The sequence below is a fragment of the Acromyrmex echinatior genome, chromosome 1 (genome assembly GCF_024713525.1).
Source record: "Acromyrmex echinatior isolate Ae372 chromosome 1, ASM2471352v2, whole genome shotgun sequence".
Classification (NCBI taxonomy): Eukaryota; Metazoa; Arthropoda; class Insecta; order Hymenoptera; family Formicidae; genus Acromyrmex; species Acromyrmex echinatior.
Genome location: NC_141852.1, coordinates 9,995,481 through 10,013,490, shown reverse-complemented (window position 1 = coordinate 10,013,490; position 18,010 = coordinate 9,995,481). Strand labels below are relative to the sequence as shown.

Sequence of the window (18,010 nt, the reverse complement as noted above, 5' to 3'; positions counted from 1 at the left end):
TGTCGTCAACGCCAGGATGTAACACTCGTTCGACCAAAATTTGGTTTATTCATCATGTCGGAATAATCGATCGGGCGAAGGTCGAAGTCGCGCATGTTCCGGCAGCGACAAATGATTAATAGGCCGAAGAGTGTTTTACTCTTGTCTGCAAGTGAGTCGAATCACCGGTGTCTATTTTTGAGCAATGTGAATGACAATGCGATTCGACTGCGACTGCGAATTAAAAAAAAAAGAAAGTCTATCACATCGATATTCCATTACAATCTTCATTTATCTGCTGAAAAGGTATCTTCGATTATTCCAGTTATATGTCTGTTATTTTTAGGCTCAGAAAGAAAGTGATGACAACTATAAAAGTGACAACTATACAAGTTTTATATACAGAATTAAATTCTACAGTTAAATAAATTAATGTAAATATATAATTAAATAAATTATTTTATAGTTGCAGTAACTACAGTTCTATAAATTACTTCTACATATAAAACCTGTACAGTTGTTCTTTATAATTGTTACCACTATTTATACATTCTTTTTTCTAAATATACAAATTATTTCTATAATTATTTCCAGAGATTATTTTTTCTATAAATGTTCATAGAAGATAAGCAAAACAGAGAAACAGTATGCATCTTATAGGAAGTGTATTGTCAAATTGGAATAAACTGAGATAAAGCTTCCTGCAAAGTAGATGTGAAATTCACAGCGCAGACGGAATGTATCTAACCGGAATGCGTTCTACGAATATCGATACAGAATTGAGTTATACATTCAGAAACTAGGTATATAGAGGACAGGTCTCTCTCTCTCTCTCTCCTCTCCTCTTCGTGATAATGTATCGCCAGAAATAAGGCAGTAAATTTGACATGCCCGGCGTCTCGGGCGTGCTTTATGGTTGTCGACGTGCCAACGCGGACAGAACCACGAGAGGGAAGTCGCGATAATGTACGTAACAATGTCGAAAGTCGGAGAATGGGGGATCGTAGAAATAGAATCTCCAGGTCGTTCTGCGTCGTGAAATCCGCCGACGCCGCCGCCACCGCCGTCGGGCGCGGCCGGGTCGAAACGGAACGAAACGCGAAAGTTTTATGCAGTACACGAAGGCATCCAACTCGATATACAACCGCGATAAGCACGTTTTTCCGATAAGGACGCCCAGTTCTCCTGTTGCACCGCTCCTGACGCGAAAGTAGCGATCGGGACCGCTTTCCTTGGAATGGTTTCCTATGAAGTTCCAAGCTTCCAACCCATTGCCGGATATAGAAGTGGTCAATACGCGTTCTTGGGACGATTAAAGAGATTTCAGTCGCTCACCTGTTTCGTTATCGCGATCTAATTTTGGATACGTATTGGGGGGCGCGTGATATATTTAGAAACAGACGACGACAGTATCTGACGCTGATAATATTGTAGATATTGTGAAATTATATGATACTTTTTAGCTATATTCTGTTTTATATCATTCAACTAATTATAGCCATATCAAAAACTATATTTCTCATCATTTTTGCTGCAAATTAATAACGATTTATACATGTGACACCGGCACGGTGCGATGACCCATGTAGATATCGATCGCGACGGATATAATGGCACCTCGAATCTATATTTTAATTCGAGCATTAATAATAATGATATAATAATAAAGGAAAGAAAATGTATGTGCGTTTAAGTCTTTTCCCTTTCCAATATAGTCGTAGATGCGGTTAAGAAGGTAATTGTACATAAATTATGATTAAGTGGATCTAAAGTTTAAATTGTTCTGCGACTCGATTGGACGATAAATATCGTGAGCTCTATCCAAGACAGGTCGAAAGAGGATGGCAGACGAGCCTCCGTAAGATGCGGCTTTAGAACGAGGGACGGAATATATATATAGAGAGAGAAGAAAAAAAAAATATGAATCTACAATGATTTATCAGAGTTGGTATCGTCCCCTGTCGTTGTATACACGAGACTTCCGTGACAGGAAGCTATTTTTCACGATATTCACGAAGAATACTTGCGCCCGACTGACATTTTAATCGATCTGTAAATACTTATCGGTGGATGAGGTCTGGTTAAATCGACGGACGTGAAAATAATTACGCGAGCGGAGGTAAACGAGGAAGATTAAACAAATTGAGCGGAAAAAATTTAATTCCACATTCCGCGATATCTGCGTTGGAAGTTAATGCAAAAAGTTAATGTACATTGCCGCGAGTCTGCTGTCAGTTTCCGATAATTAAAGGCATCAAATTATAGTTGATATACAGAAATATATTCAAAAGACAAAGCGATGTGTTTTGTATTGTGCTTACAGCTTGTAAGCATCATTTATCCGGCTTGTTTATTATTTGATAGACAACAAGAATGAACTGACGCAGCGTGTGAGTGTAAAAACGCAGCGCACTCAAGATCATTACTGAAATGTATATCATATACATTTTCATAATTTCTTATAAATTTGGAAAAAAAAATACGCGCGGAAACAATGAAAGAGTGACGATAATTCGAACTGCTTTCCTGCAATTGGAAAATACTACTATCAAACTCTGCGCTATTTCTCGTAATTCCGGCACGTGTTTTCAAAATATTTCTTTTTTTTTTTTTCAACTACAATCCCGTACTCTTTTATAGAGTAGCGGCTCGTTGCACGAACGATTCGTTATTACGTGTGTCCCGGGTGCATCGTTGCGATCAATGCAAGCGCTCCGCTCGAGATGCACATAAATCGTGTGCTGTGTGCATGTAAACATACACGGACAGATGGACGGACAGAACTTGCTCGCGTGTATATGCGGAAGTATATTTGTGCACACATACATCTTCCTGCCGTCGCAAACCGGAACTACTTGAAACCGTCCGAGCAGGTGCTTCGTAAAAGCCGCACATCGGCGTTTTGGCACCGTTTCATTCTGCCGAAAGGATAGGTAGAAGCGGGAAAAAGTCGAGGCGAATCGCTCGTTCGTTAAACGTCTGATTTACCGTCGACCTCGCGAGATTTAGGAGAATCTTTTTACCGTACACATTTCATATCGTACACGTAATTTCATACCGAAAAAAATTTACTGTTATAAATCTTAATGCATAATTTTTTAAAAAGTTTTAAAAGCAAACATTTATTTATATAGCAAATAAATATTTACTCAATAAAAAAAAAATGATAGTTAAATCCAATTAATAGTTTTTATATCAAATAAATATATGTTTGCATGTAGTAAATATTTATTTAGAACTGTTTAAACAAATATTTATTAAAATTTACTTTTTTTTCAGTGCACCTATTTAATGATTCGCCAACGTGATTTCGTAGAATATTAAGTCGTCTTATAATTTAACCCTTTCAGAGGGTTATACATTATAATATGTGTACATTATAATATATATATATATTTCGAAGATTATCCGTTAAAATCATCTAATTCCGACATCATCTGAGATCAGATGTATGTGCATAATAATGTATATATGGAAAAATAGTCAAAATTTTAGAAAAAATTAATTGTTTAGTATGAATTACTTATTACATATAAAGTGCCGTTGAATTAAATTTAAAAAAATGTGTTCAATGTAATTCTAATAATAAAATCAGGTTTGAAGGAATTGAGAAACACCGATAAATTAACTTTGATTTATCGTGTTTTATCACATGTGCTTCACAATTTTAGTCAAGATTACCGCAAAAAAAAAAACATTTCGATTTTACAACATCTTAATGTACCCGACATTACGGTCTTCGTGATTTTCTTTCACTCTCCGTCCGATTTCGTCCGTTCTGAGGAAAGATTTGTTCCCTCGGTTATCTATGCAATTCCATCGTGGTCGCGATAAGTGCTCTCAGATTTACAGTTTAATGCACAATCGTCTTGCCCCGCGCTCGCGTTTGCCCTCCACTCGCCTCTAATTACTCCGGGCCGAGGCTTCGGCCTTAATTGAAATACCGAGTCCTTACTAACGTTCACCGCTCTGCCCGAGAGCAGTCGTGGTACCAGGCGGCAGTGTGAAGTATCGGTGCAAAAATATTCAATCTTGTAACAGTCAGCACGATTACCGCTCTCGAGAGGTTCATTCTTCAACCTGGCGTCCTTGCAAATCGCGATCGCGCCAAAGTTAGAAGAGCAAATTGTCCGAGCAAATTTGACAAATTCTCTTCATCATTTTTCTGATTGTACGTTTAACATTAACCGTATTACTAACCCTTGGCACACATGATTGAATTATTCGCGATCTATACATTTAATTTCTCTACACGTAGAAAAAGAGTTTGATTGCATTAATTATAATTCTGGTTGAACATGGACAAATCGGAATTATCTGATTGAATCCATTTATAATTTTAGAATTGATATAATTAGTTTTTCTCAATATATAGAAGCACCAAGTAATTACTTGTAACATTTATATATAATTTTTCTTAATACAAGCTTACAGATATTTTCTTACAGATTACTTAAAAGATGTTAAAGTCATTTGTAAAAGTGATGAAAATTAATCCACGACGATTCATTGCAGTAAACAACCAGAAAATGATATAAGTTAAGTCGATTACATTATCAATAACATTTTTCAAACAGTCGTTGGAAATAACGGCTCTTGTCTTAGGTACGTGAAAAATACCGGTTTTCAACAATGGTAACGTAAATATAGATGTTAAAAAGATATAAACGTTCATCCGCGATTCGGGGCCGGATGTCTTCGTCGATCGCGTCATTTCCCCCGCAGACGAACCGTTTCCTCCGCGTCTCTTCCACGCGCATCCGCCACAAAAATGAATTCACGAAATCTGCTCCCTGACATATAAAAGAATACCCCTCTGCCTCTCCCGATTCGCCCGTCTACACGGCCACCAGGCTCTTCATCTTCTCCTCGTCGCGCGTAGCAGGAAAACGTGAATCCCGGACGGCGTTTCTCATAAAGTCGCGAGCTGGCGCGTAATCGCGGGTATATTAAAGCGCGAGAAGATCAGTCTGGGGAAGATTCCGCGAAATAAGGAGAATTCCGGCGGCGAACACTTGCACACCGTATAAGCACGATATGACGGGCATCAAACGAGAATCCGCAAGTAGCGTTCTCGAGAATGATACGTGTTCCCCGCGAGACCACGATTGCAGAAATTCTTTCTCGCGGTGTTGAAGATGAATTGTAGGAAAAGTATTAATATCCATCGCGGAGAAGAGAATTAGACCGATCATAACTGATTTTTAATTAACATTCCGCAAAAATTCTTGTCCTTTTTATTTGTTGAGAAATTCTGTGAAAAATTTCCACACATTTTATTGTCGATTTAAGCCAGCAACTAGGATGTTTAAAGGTGTATCTATCTATATTTTAATTGTGAATTTTGATAGATAAATTTAATTCTCCACTGCCAGCAACGGTAATTTGGACCGGAAGCAAAACTTTTAGACGATTGCACAATCTCTACGATTGGTACTGTAAGAGTCTAAATTGTAGGTAAAAAACTTTGAATCTTTTTCTATCAATCGCCGTAAAGCGAATTAAGGTTTACTCACATTCTGTACTTCAAACAGAATGCTTTAGAACTTAAAGCTACTTCTCAGCTACAGTTGAAGAGTAAGGCCCGATTGCACCAACGTTACTTTAACTTTAAGCGAGGCTCAAAACTCTCTCTTTTTCTATTTCTCTACCGTTTTTAAAAAAAGAAAAAGATTTTTAAGCTTTACTTAAAATGACAGTAACATTGGTGCAATCGGGCCTAAATGTGTAAAAAATAAGTAAAATACAATCTGTCTTCTATAAATTTAGATCTGTAAAAAATAAATAAAATACAATCCAATTTCTATGATGGTTAGAATCGTTAATGCTTTGACGAGTGCACCAGAATTTTTTCCGAATTTTTTTTTATAGAATCCGGAGCAATAAAAAATTTGCTTTGTTTCTGCTAGCAAATTGTGCCTCTATTCCTGACGGAAGAGTTAAAATTCATATTGCCGGCGAACGGTTAATATAAGATCTATGCTTGCTCGTCATTTGTCCTAATATTATGCAATAGTATAATATGACGACGTCTATAAGACTTCAGCACTTACGTGAATGTACACGATGTAGACTCGGCTGATCGTTCCGTGCAAAGCACAGAAATAGCGGTCGATGGATGGGAAGATTGTAGGTTATTTCCCTGGCATAATATTAGCAACCGTGTCATGCACTTATTTCTTTGCCCGACAAACATTCAGACATTTAAATAATGACGCAGCTGGCGCGTCAGAGCGATATCGCTTTGACGTAGCGTTCGCGGAAGTGATTAACTATAATTTCTATCACTTAGTACCGAGTTCAAGAATATCTCTCGTCAGATCTTTAATGAAAAGAAGGAAACGTGGACAATCGATGTCCTCGATTTGCTGTCGTAATTTCAACCTTTTTCATCGGAGCTGTGTCATATAACGTGAATGGAAGAGACACGCGCGGTTGGTTTCTTCGAGAATTTAGTGTCAAATTCGTTTGTCTCCTTCGTACGTTTCCGTGAATAACGGAAACGTACGTTCGGTCAACCGATGAAGGATGACACTGAAACTATGAAAGTTACCGACTCTTGCCGAAGTTCTCGAAGGCAAAACCAGTCCGAGTCATTCGTTCGCGCGAGCTAGCAAAGAAACGTGAATCGAAAAACGATGAAAACGAGATGAACGACGCTGCGGGCATAAGTCGACGAGAGAATTACGTTTTTTTTTTTCTTTTTACGCCTCTCTCGCGTCGTGCACTCAATCTCCTAGCTCGCAAAAGTAGTAAACGCTTAACGCCGATGTTTCCCCTTCATCCTCCGTAGTAATTATTCGCCGCGCATCAAACTGAAAGAATTGTAACGCGGATAATAAAATCCCCTGGAACGAAGAACAAGATGTAAGATAGGCAAGCGGGAGAAATGGCACGTCGCTTTTTATTGTCGACGTTTCCTCGGTACGGCATAAAAAAAAATCTTTCCAAGGTGACGGTAAAAGAAATACGTGGTTTTCAAAAACGATTCATTAAAAAAAGTAACAAGTGATAAATTTCATGTCAAATTTCGCTTAGGAATATGTTTAAAAGGCAATTATTTTACGTAATGCTTTTCATTGCAGCGTCATATAATTTGGGAATTGATTCTCGTTATATATGATATGATATTAATATATTAACATAATAGCATAACGCATAATCATCGCGTTGATTTCATGCAATTATTTATGACGTAAATTTATACAAGAGTAATAAAATATGAATTAAAATGACACTATTTACGATCTATGTAAGTAGTAAGGCTTTGCGCTCAATCAGACGCCGCTTAATGCGAAGAAAGTAATTCTTTCTTTTCTTGCTTCCTTTCCGCTCCGCGTCATCTTAATATCGTGATATCTAAGTAAAGGAATTCTTCGAGCAGCTGTCGCGCCCGTACCGCGACATTATTCTCGGAACCTTCCTAAGTGAGGATATTAATCGCTGAGAAGTTACGCTTGACCGAGTTTCTTCGGGATAAATGAAGAGGAGACAGTATGTCTGCTGAATGTAATCACATTTTATTGAGCGCGCCGTCAATTTGCATTATTTTTACTAATCATGTATTTCTTATTCGAGTACCTAGTTATTATTCAAAGTATATATACATTAAAGAATAATAACAAAGATAATGAACATTTAAATAGTCAAAAATTCATCATTATTTAACTTTTAAGTAGCTAAGAGATGTAAAAATACGCAAGTAATTCTTGTTTCATTTTCTTTATTTTTTGTTCAAAGTGTTTAGGTTCTTAAAGGCAGCATTAATATATTGTTGATACCTCGTCTTTTGACTGTGAAACTTTATTTATTACGTCTTGCTCTTCTATTGTTTCTTGATTGTTAATACACATCGATAAAGTTATTATTATTAAGTTGACAGGTGGAGTGCTCAGATATCAAAAAAAAAAAATTTTAATTTACACTGAAAAAAATTTATTAAATACAAATACATATTTCTTTAAATAATACTAAGTAAATATTTATTTATAGTAAATATTCATTCAATAAAAAAATAATAGATAAATTAAATTCATGGTTAGGTTTTTGTACTAAATAAAATAATACGTTTATATTTAACAGCAAATTCTACTTATTATTAGAACTATTCAAACAAATATTTATTAAAACTTAGTTTTTTTCAGTGTATAATTATTTTTTTTCTCTAGTATACTATGTTTAAATTTACATTAGTTATATCCTTATAAAATAAAGGCAAAAATAATGAATTTTAAGACTGGATATCTGAGTAATACTTTTTATTTTCCTTTCTGAGAATACGGTTTTAAAGCAAACTATACCTCGAGTGATGTGGCCAGACTCATTTAAAGGTTAAGCTTGCATAATTCTGTGCAGTCAATTAAAAAAGAAATGATTTTGCAATCAAGGAAACTTTTTTTAGATCCTCTCGGCAATTATCCCCTCTTTACTTAGTAGCGGAGTAAGAAATTTATCTTCGTTCGACAAACAACGAATGTTTGGACACGCTTGAGTTTTGCGGAACGGGCGAAGAAAAACATCAGATCGGCCTTCGCGTTTTCTGGACCGATTCTTTCCAGTGTGCTTCGGCGAGTAGTAAACACTTTAGCGTGTTCCCGCGGATATGTTCGACAAACACGTTCCAATAAGCACTTTTATCTCAGCTTTTAACGATGAATCGTACTCTCGGCGGCAGTTGGGCGCGAATAACCGGACCAGGCCTCTCGTACATGTACACGAGCGATTAAAAGCGATACGTTACGTCGCGCGAACTCGCCCGCACGAATGCTTTAATGAGAGTACCTGGTGGACCTATATTGACATTTCGGTGCACACACACACACACACACACACACACACACATACATATATAGCTATGTATTATATATATTCGGGAAAGTGATACCGCACAGACGAAAATAGAAGCTCCCTGTGTTTGTATCGTTTATTTACATGAGCACACTAAACGAAAGCTTGCGATTATCATATTATGCGCCTCTCTGATAATTATTCCTGTTCCCGTGAACTGCAAAATTATTCTTAGTCGAATGAAGGCGAACGCCTTTCTTCCTTTTTCGTACAAAATGTAGACATTTTAATAATGTCCCTCACAATTCGCGGAGCGGAAGAAAGAGTGAAAGAATCTGTCCGAGACACCTTTTACCATTTTTCTTTTCAGTTTCTGCTAACTGTTTTGAATCACCACATTATCTGGTACTCTTCTAGCTCTTTCTCTATACAGATGCTATGAATAGACTTACCAATCCCGTGTTGCCTTTGCGACGAATTGCTTCTGATTCTCTCTATCGATTGGCGTCGAATGGTGATAGCGATGATCATCAATGGTAACAACCGAATGACAAATAAGGCGAGTCTCGTTTCGGTCGAGGATCGTGAGATTGTAAGGCGACGCCAGGAGTCGGGAAGCCATTCGATCCAAAGCCACCCACGATTTACCAGCCACCACCCAGGACGGATACGCGCAACGCTGCGGTGGCTTTTCTGTAACATGAAAAGATGGGCGTGGACAGAGGATCTCTTGTTTGTCACCGAGACGTTCTCTCCGCGACGCAAATTTCACATGTGCATTCGCGATATTCTTTTCTGTCGGAAGATTGAATCGGAATTATTTGCGAGAATTAGAATTATTTCCAAGTATTTAACATTCTTCTTCGCGAGCACGCTTCTTTGTACATTAAGTTTAAATTAAAATTCATAAAAGCGCAGGACAATTATGATTGAACAGCGAGGAAAATTAATTGAACAGCATCCTGCAAAGTTTTGTCTCTTTTATTCGCGATTATCGAAAATATTTTAGTGTTTTCAAAGCCGAAACCCAAGATTGTAAAGTCGATTATCGCTGCAACGTCAACAGTTTAATTCCTGTAATTTTCATCTCCACATTGCAAATTCGGACGACTGTTAAATTCAAATGTAATTACGTTTCAAGAAATAGCTGCGGCTTTATTCTTAGAGACGGCTGTAGCTCCGCTCCTAACGCAGTTATTTCAAACTCGAAATGCATAATATATACTGTAAGCTCGTTCTCAACTCTTTAAGTTCACGGGGTCCTCGAGCAGATAATCCAGCATAAGTAAACTTTGACCTCTCTTCTTCCTACGCCGTAAACTTCGTTTTCAACGGCATGCCGACTGTTTCCTGCGCATTATCAGGTTCTTGCACGCTCCGTCTAAGAAATTCGTCGAAAAAAAGAAAAGAAAAGAAAAAATAAAATCGACCAGTATTCGACAGGACAAGCCACGTTGCGAATAATTCCGCGCTAATTACAGTACACTTTTAACAACGTTATATTCGTAACTAGCGTAATTACACGCGAGCGACATACGTCATACGTGAACGTGATGTATATTAACCAACTCATTAGCTTCATTAACACACATACATATGCCTGCGCACGCGCTTTGCATTATAACGGTTAATTCACGTACGCATTGCATTGTCATTGTCGCGGTAATGATTCGAAATTGTTCTCGCTATTACTGATAAAATATTGCAGTCATATCGCGCTCATGAAGGTATTAAAAAGTAAAGGTTAGCTGAATCGCAATAATGTACATTTAAAAAATATGAAAATTATTAAATAAATGCATAAAGATGCCAACGTGCTGGCAACGGCCGATTTACGTTGACGCGTTATAGCAAATAATTTGCTATAAACGCGCGACAGCTCCGTCGCCGGCGAACAGTTATCCTGTCAATGGTCGGTTGCTCACGGCCATCAATCACCGTGCACTGTGAATTAATGGACCGTTAAAAATGCACGAGCGACAAAGTATGCTGCGTGCGTGCTGCATACTGCGACAGCGGCCTGCGTGCAACTAAAAGCTAATCGATAATTCAATCGGGTGTATGCATGCGCTGTAACGCTATAGGTCGCCGAAATTGCGCTGCTTATCGCATACGTCGCCGCGGACGATAAGAGAGAGGCATAACGATGGCGATAAAGAAACAAGCGGGATCCGCGTAATTGTTTCATTATGCGATCTACGTTCCCGCGATATAATTATTTTCTTATGCGTATATATATTTTTTTACGTGATACGTGAAAAGAATTGCACACTGTGGTTTGTATCTAATTAAAATTCTCTCCTACCTTACCGGAGAAATGTTCAAATTTATAATCATTTGCATGTAGGTTATGTAATTTATAACGAATAATTTTATATTAATCAATGAGCTTCGGATTTTCGTTTGACGCAAATTAATTTTCGCGTAAAAGGATAGAGAATAAAATTAGTTTTATTATTAAACTAGTTTTTGTTAAGCTTAATAATGCACTGTGGGTTTTATATCACAAGCGCTTTTAATAAAGTGTTCGATAGGTATGAATTATCGCAAATATAACGACTTGAAATTTAAGTGCGAAAAAGAAATATGAATCTTCTTTTTAATATTTTACTGCAGTCTTGTGATGTAAGTATGCTGTAACAAAATGCGTATTAAAATGAGTCACGCCCGCGGCGAAATGGAAGAAGAAACGTATGCTTTGTTTAAAGTAAATTACGCCCATCCTCTTATCTTCCTTTGCAGTCAGACCGCATGTAATGCCATTGCATTACCTCGAAAAGATTGCAATTCCACAGTGCCTCGGCGGCGGTTATTTGAAAATGGCAATCTAAAATGAAAATACTATCTATAGAAAACGTTACGAGGGTTCTTGGAGCGTTAAATATAATTGTACATTGTACCAAGTCAATTTGTTAATCGTCTCGTTTAATAAAAAAAATTAGCTTCTGAAATATGGGACATGAGGATAAAAACGTTCTTAAAAACTACTCACTGTACTCCTAATGGAGAGTTGTTTGAGAAAAGATATCATGTGAAATTCGATGATACGAATGTAAAGGGCGCACGGATATGCAAAAATATTTCAAAATTTGAAAAAAACTGTTAAATAAAAAATGTAAAATGACTATTTTAAAAATTCACTATCATTCTGATATTTCATAGATATGTGCATATGCATTTCTACCGCGCGATGATATTCTACGTTTTTCGCATAACTGTATTTCTTCCGTTACTATGCATACTTGTTCTGGCTTTCTGCTCCTCTTGCTCTAATCACAATATTTCCCGAGAAGATTCTAATGCACAGCGGATTTTCGCAAAGCAACGCAGATTGTGCTTTAAAACTATATTTTTTTCTTTGATGAAACGGATTAAGTATATTAAGATTAAGGTATATTTTAATTAATCAATTTCGTACACTCTTATTTTCATACCGTAAAAGAAAAAGTGAAAGAAATTGACATTTGTAATTTATTTAATTTATTTATAACATTTTAAATTGTATGTTACGTATTTCTATGGCATCACGTTTATATACTCTCTAAATTTCTTGGAGGGAAATCTCACTTTTTTGGAATGAAAAATCACTCCAAATATTCATGAAAATACCAATCAAAGTGGAGCGAAATTTCACTTTTCAAAAGAGTGAAATTGTTCACTCTTCATTTGGATTCTTCAACTCTAAAAAGAGTGACTTTTCTGGATGTTTTGTAACCTAATCATAAAGTCGCAGGTATTTTTTGACTAAGTCTTGGAATCTCTAAGTATTTTATCTGTACAGAAGTATAAACATATTAAAGATCGAAGACATGAATTTCAATTTATTACATTTTATTTTCAGTAGAAATTAATTTCTTTCATTATCCTAAAGTACTTATACAATACCTTAACCTCTGTTCCTTTTGATTTCTATTTTATGTACAAATGTATAAACAGGCTTGCATCTGATAGATTCATTCCCGAGTTTGTCAAACACTTGACGTTGTTCATACACTCAAAACAACTAAACACAGTTAATAATTGACAATTATAAACGGCACTTGTACAAGAACTGAGAAGACATTAGGCGTGATTTGATGAGGTTTCTACACTTTAAGTTGAAGTGAAGTTTAGAGCATTAACAATTTCACTTTAAAAATAAGAGTGAAACTTTTCACTTTTTGTCTTAGCGTGAAAGAATTCACTCTATTAAAGTGAATACTTCCTCCACATAGAGTGAACTGGTCAGTGACTCCAGGATTAGAGTAAAAATTTCACTTCAAAAAATTTAGAGAGTAAGAACTTTCTTGTTGTTATTTCTATTGTGTTCAATTGTTTAAATTTTTGTAGCAGCTAAGAAGAACTTTGTTAGTCGAAACGTTCCGCTTGTTTAACTTTATTATACACATGTTTTATTAACTTTACATCTGTTTTTGCTTGTTTAATCTTAGTAATTTTTTGTAATTTTGTAATTTTACATTTAATTATACTTTCACTTTTTATATTGATCATTTTCTTAAATGACGATACTTCGAAGCCATCGTATTTACATGCAATTCTTGCGAACCGATTATAAGCGTGTACAGGAAATAGTAGAAGAAAGAATAAGGAGGAAACGGAAATTTACATATCGGCCAGATAGAATTTATCGCGCGTTGGCGAATAACGCTTCTCTTCATCCACGGGCGGGCACTTCGGGACGGGAAGTACGGCGTAGCTCGAGATCCCGGGGCTAATCTGCCTCCTGGAAAGTTTAAATGGAAACGTGGTACCGGGTAGGGGGTAACGAAACATCCGCGACGCCGTGGTAAGGGCGCCGCTGAAAAATTTTTAAGCTGCTTAACGCTCGAGTTGAATTTCCACTAGCAGTCGTGGCCGCGATTTCGAAATATTAAGCGGTACCTTTGTCATTTCTCGATAATATGTTCATCGATTGTAATTGACGACTACTATTGCATAACAACGACATATTAATATAACGAGATAAGGAAATAATAAAATAACATATCCGAGATTCATCGCGCTCGAATAAAAAATCCGGGCGTATCGAGCGAAAATCAAAAGCGGATAAACTGAAAACCTATTTGATGGGTTTACTCGCTAGAGCAGGAAGATCCTTCTTCACAATAAATACTCAGCCATACCAATCGTCTCGGTATACATTGCGCTATCCGAGCGACAATCAAATCGGAGCCGTCCGTTCGTCGCCCTCAATATGGTTAACCATGAATCCTGTGACAAGAGCGTCCCAAACCGGCAAGGCTACGTGTAGCTATGCGATACCGTGGAATACCCGAAGTACCTGGCGTTGACCACCGGACGGAGCCAACGCTAGTATGCCGGACAAGAATCCGATCTGGTGTCCGCAGGCACTCTCATAGTTTACGTGCTCTCGTTCTTGGGGTTCGGGGTTTCCGCACGTACGGCGGCTTTCGTACTGGGTATACGCCGTACACGCCACTACCGTACGATCTACTACCGTTACCTCTCGTTGCCATCGATTAACAACCCCTTGCGGAATTTCGATCGTTAGGGTCGATCTTACGCGTTGCGCGATGAACACCGAAACGCAGCTCGTGTCGAGCGATCGCGATGAACGTTATTCCAGGAAGTCGAATGATCTCTTTCTAATTTTTTTTTTAATTTAATCTTTACAAATCCGGTATTAAATCGCTCTCTTATTTCAAAAATATAATATCACAACTTAAACAATAATTTACCAGAAAATTATTTTTCAATTTAGACAGAAAATTATTGAATAATCAAATAATATAAAAAAATATACTTTTAACAAATAAAACGTTATTTTTGTCACTTTTATTTTACAATCCTTGAAAAATTACCCTTGTTGAATTTGACGATTTTTTTTTAACCATCCTTTTTAAATTGTAATGATTTAATAAAGTTAAATTAGTTCATTTTTATTTATTTATTTTTTTATTTAACAAATTCAGTGTTAAAATATCGCTCTTTTACTTCAAAAGTGTCACAACTTAAAAAATATAAAAAAAATTTTCAGAAAAGTGAAAAAACTATTTTTCAACTTGACATTAAATTACTGAATAATCAAATAATATTAAAGAACATTATTAAAGCAATTTTTAACATAATTATTCAACATATGTCATTTTTGTCACTTTTATCTTATAATCTTTAAAAAAACTCATTTATCCTAACTCATTTATGGTAACTAAAGAATCACGTATTTTTAGTTGTGTCACTTTTAAAGTAAAGAAGAGATATTAAAATAATTTAAAGTACGCTTAACAGGAATCGTGAAAAATGTACGTTCTCTTAGAACTCTATTTTAAAATATACAAATTCTCACGGAGGTTTTAAAAAGAGAGTACAAAGAGAGAGTACAGGTGAACTCACTTTGTGTCATCTTGAACGTTCTGGCGGCCTCGGTGACGCTGATCAATCCGTTGCAGGCGGCATCCGAGCTCTGCGCGAGGTTCCACGTATTGTTCGATGGATTTGTGTAAATAAAACATCTGTAGCTCTCTTCGTCGCTTGTTTTACGATCGTTACGATCACTGTGCAAGCGCGCGACCATGTAATTTGTGCTGCCCTCCCTCCAATGAGCCAGACACTCCAATTCTACATCTAGAAAAACAAAACGTTACAACTGCAAATTGGCATGTATCCAATAATAACCGTTATTTTTTTTGCTTCCCCCTCCCCTCCCCTCCGTTTTATCGAAATACACGGTGCCGTTGATGTATACGCGGCCGTTACGGTATATATATTTTTACGGGGCTTTACAGAAAACATAAACTTGCGTGTTAAAGTTATCAGTTGACGGGCGAGATACACCGGCCTTTGCAAAGATATATCAAAGCGAACGAAAATTCGATCGTGATTCTCCAGCCTACACGACCCTATTAGTAACAGACTCGTAAATAGAAGTTTATCGCTGTTGTCCCCGGATAAAGCCATCTGTAGAAGTTATAAACGGGGGTAAACGATATATGAATGTTCACATGAAAATGCATTATACCGTTCGCATACGCGATTCACGGATGTATATGGCGCGATGCAGTGCCCTGTATTCATTTATCCGCGTATCGAGATAGACGATCGGGCACGGGCCGATGATAATTGCGCAAAATCGTTTGGACAAGCCCAGCAACAAATGGTAATTGACAAGGCCATTAATCATTCATTCCGAAGCCGCGAGCTTTATTGACCGTTACAGGCCTTGCGCGTCGTGTTAATTAATGTCAAAGCGAATGTTAACGTCACCGCGGAAACACCGCCGACGTCATAATTCCTTTTTACCCGCCGAAATGCGCTCTGCTACCTTAACGACGTGACAAGTCGACGAGCTGAAATATCCTCCTTTCACGTATAATTTGATCACATGGCGATTTTGTTTCCGATAACTGGAATTAGCCTCCAATATTCCTCCGCTCGCAACAATTAGAGACCGCTGTTATTCCTCTCGCCACATTTTATTGTGTTTTTTTAAATAAATCATTTTTTACAATAAAAAAAATCGATAGAAAATTTAAAATAAATCAAATGTTGAAATTTCGCAAAAAAAAAAAAAAGAAACGTAAATGAGAAAAAACTCGATGACAATAAAGCTATGAATTGAAACTTTACATCCGCGTACTTCAAAATTTGCATCAGTATATTGAAGCACTCAGCAAGCGCTTTATAACTGTAGATTGCAACGAATTAATTATGAACCAATAACAAAATGTCACTAGGCAGTGATTGGACTCGCACACGTTGTATAATTCATAATTGTTTAGGTATTCACTTGACAAATTACGAGCGTTTGTAAACAGGTATAACACAATTGCCATGTAAATGGATATTGCACAATATATGTTGGCATAATAATATTATTTTATACGCGGTATCTATTGTATGGTACCTGTTTATTGAACAGTGTCAAAGATACCATGGAAAACACCGTAATCAAATTTATATAATCGCCAGCATTGAATTAGAAAGAATATAAAACAAGATACGTCCTATACAGGACAAAATTTCTAGAACATACAACGTTCATAAATGTTCTATAAACATTTATACATTTTTAAGACATTCTATGATGTGTGCTATCTGGGATGTATATAAAATAGATGACCAAAATTTTCTTCGTTCACTGCCCAATTACTTTGTAAACTCCACAAACTAATAATTATTTGTATTACAATTATATTTCTTCAGGATACCCGATATTTAAGCCACAAATTTGAATATCCCCCCTAATACAAAAAAAAGTAAAAAAAAAAAAAAGAAAAAGAAAAATGTCTAAAGATTAAATAGACGTATTTAGCCGCGCACCATCGATATCTGATTCGTCTGTGTAAAATGAGTTTGTCACATGTCAATATAATGACACGGGGAGTGTACTGACCCACACTTTCGGACGAGTGAACGTTGGCACACGCTTGGTAGCGCAGGAGCAGACGTGAATCCTGCGTGCACGCTTCCGCCCGTGACCGCGGCGAATTACACTCGCCCTCGCCCTGGCTGTACGTGAACTCCAGGGGACCCTTAATGGGACAGGGCAGCGGGGCTGCATTGGAGCGGAACAGAGAGACCAGAGTGGCGTCGCTAGTCAACGTGCCGCATTGGGTCAGCAGACTCGGTTCCGGTGAATCGCTCGTGCAATAAGCTAATAACAACAGCAAAACGTAACGTTGCATCGCCGTTCGTTGTAAATGCGACGATGAGATGATGAAACATATATTATGTTTATTTTGTTTTCCGGTCAAAGTACAATTCCGAATAAATAAATTAAGATATAAGAAAAGAAAAACTGCACTGAGGGCAAAATAATTAAGAAAGAAAAAGAGGACATAAAAATAGATAGCGATTTTTGTTCTGTGTTCCGTTTGTAATAATTAAGTTTCTTTTAAGAAAAGGAAGGGATGAAAAAGAAACTAGAGAAAAAAGGAAGGAAAAAGAATGTAAAAATAACAGCATAATGTAAAATGATATTTTATCAGGCATAAAGAAGACAAAAGATTATAACAGGATTCAGTAAAGCATAAGTTTTTACGACGCTCTGAATTAAAAAGCTAAACATTCTTTAAGGAGCAGAATGCCATTTAAAAATCTTAATAATTAGCACTACTTACTTTCTTTGTATTGTAGAACGTTGGCATGTTGCGCGTGCATCACAATACACCGGTAACATCTGTACTTCCTGTAACAGAACGAAAAAAAAAACCAGTTTTGAATGTTATTCAACGTATGTAGGTTTTATAAATTTTACCCATTCATATTACTTACGAATTGAAAC

The 18,010-nt window shown here is 36.8% G+C and overlaps 1 protein-coding gene across 8 annotated transcripts in view; it reads right to left on the bottom strand.

The window, feature by feature from the left end:
• The window catches only part of LOC105145981 (uncharacterized), a 282,127-nt gene that overhangs the window by 28,119 nt on the left and 235,998 nt on the right, over positions 1-18,010 (bottom strand). For all 8 annotated transcript variants that reach the window (XM_087409511.1, XM_087409501.1, XM_087409521.1 and 5 more), the window contains 4 exons: positions 17,847-17,914; positions 17,120-17,380; positions 15,121-15,351; positions 9,219-9,459 (listed from right to left, as the gene is read on the bottom strand). In XM_087409511.1, the coding sequence (XP_087265637.1) occupies positions 9,219-9,459; positions 15,121-15,351; positions 17,120-17,380; positions 17,847-17,914 (801 nt within the window). The remainder of the gene's footprint in view (positions 1-9,218; positions 9,460-15,120; positions 15,352-17,119; positions 17,381-17,846; positions 17,915-18,010) is intronic.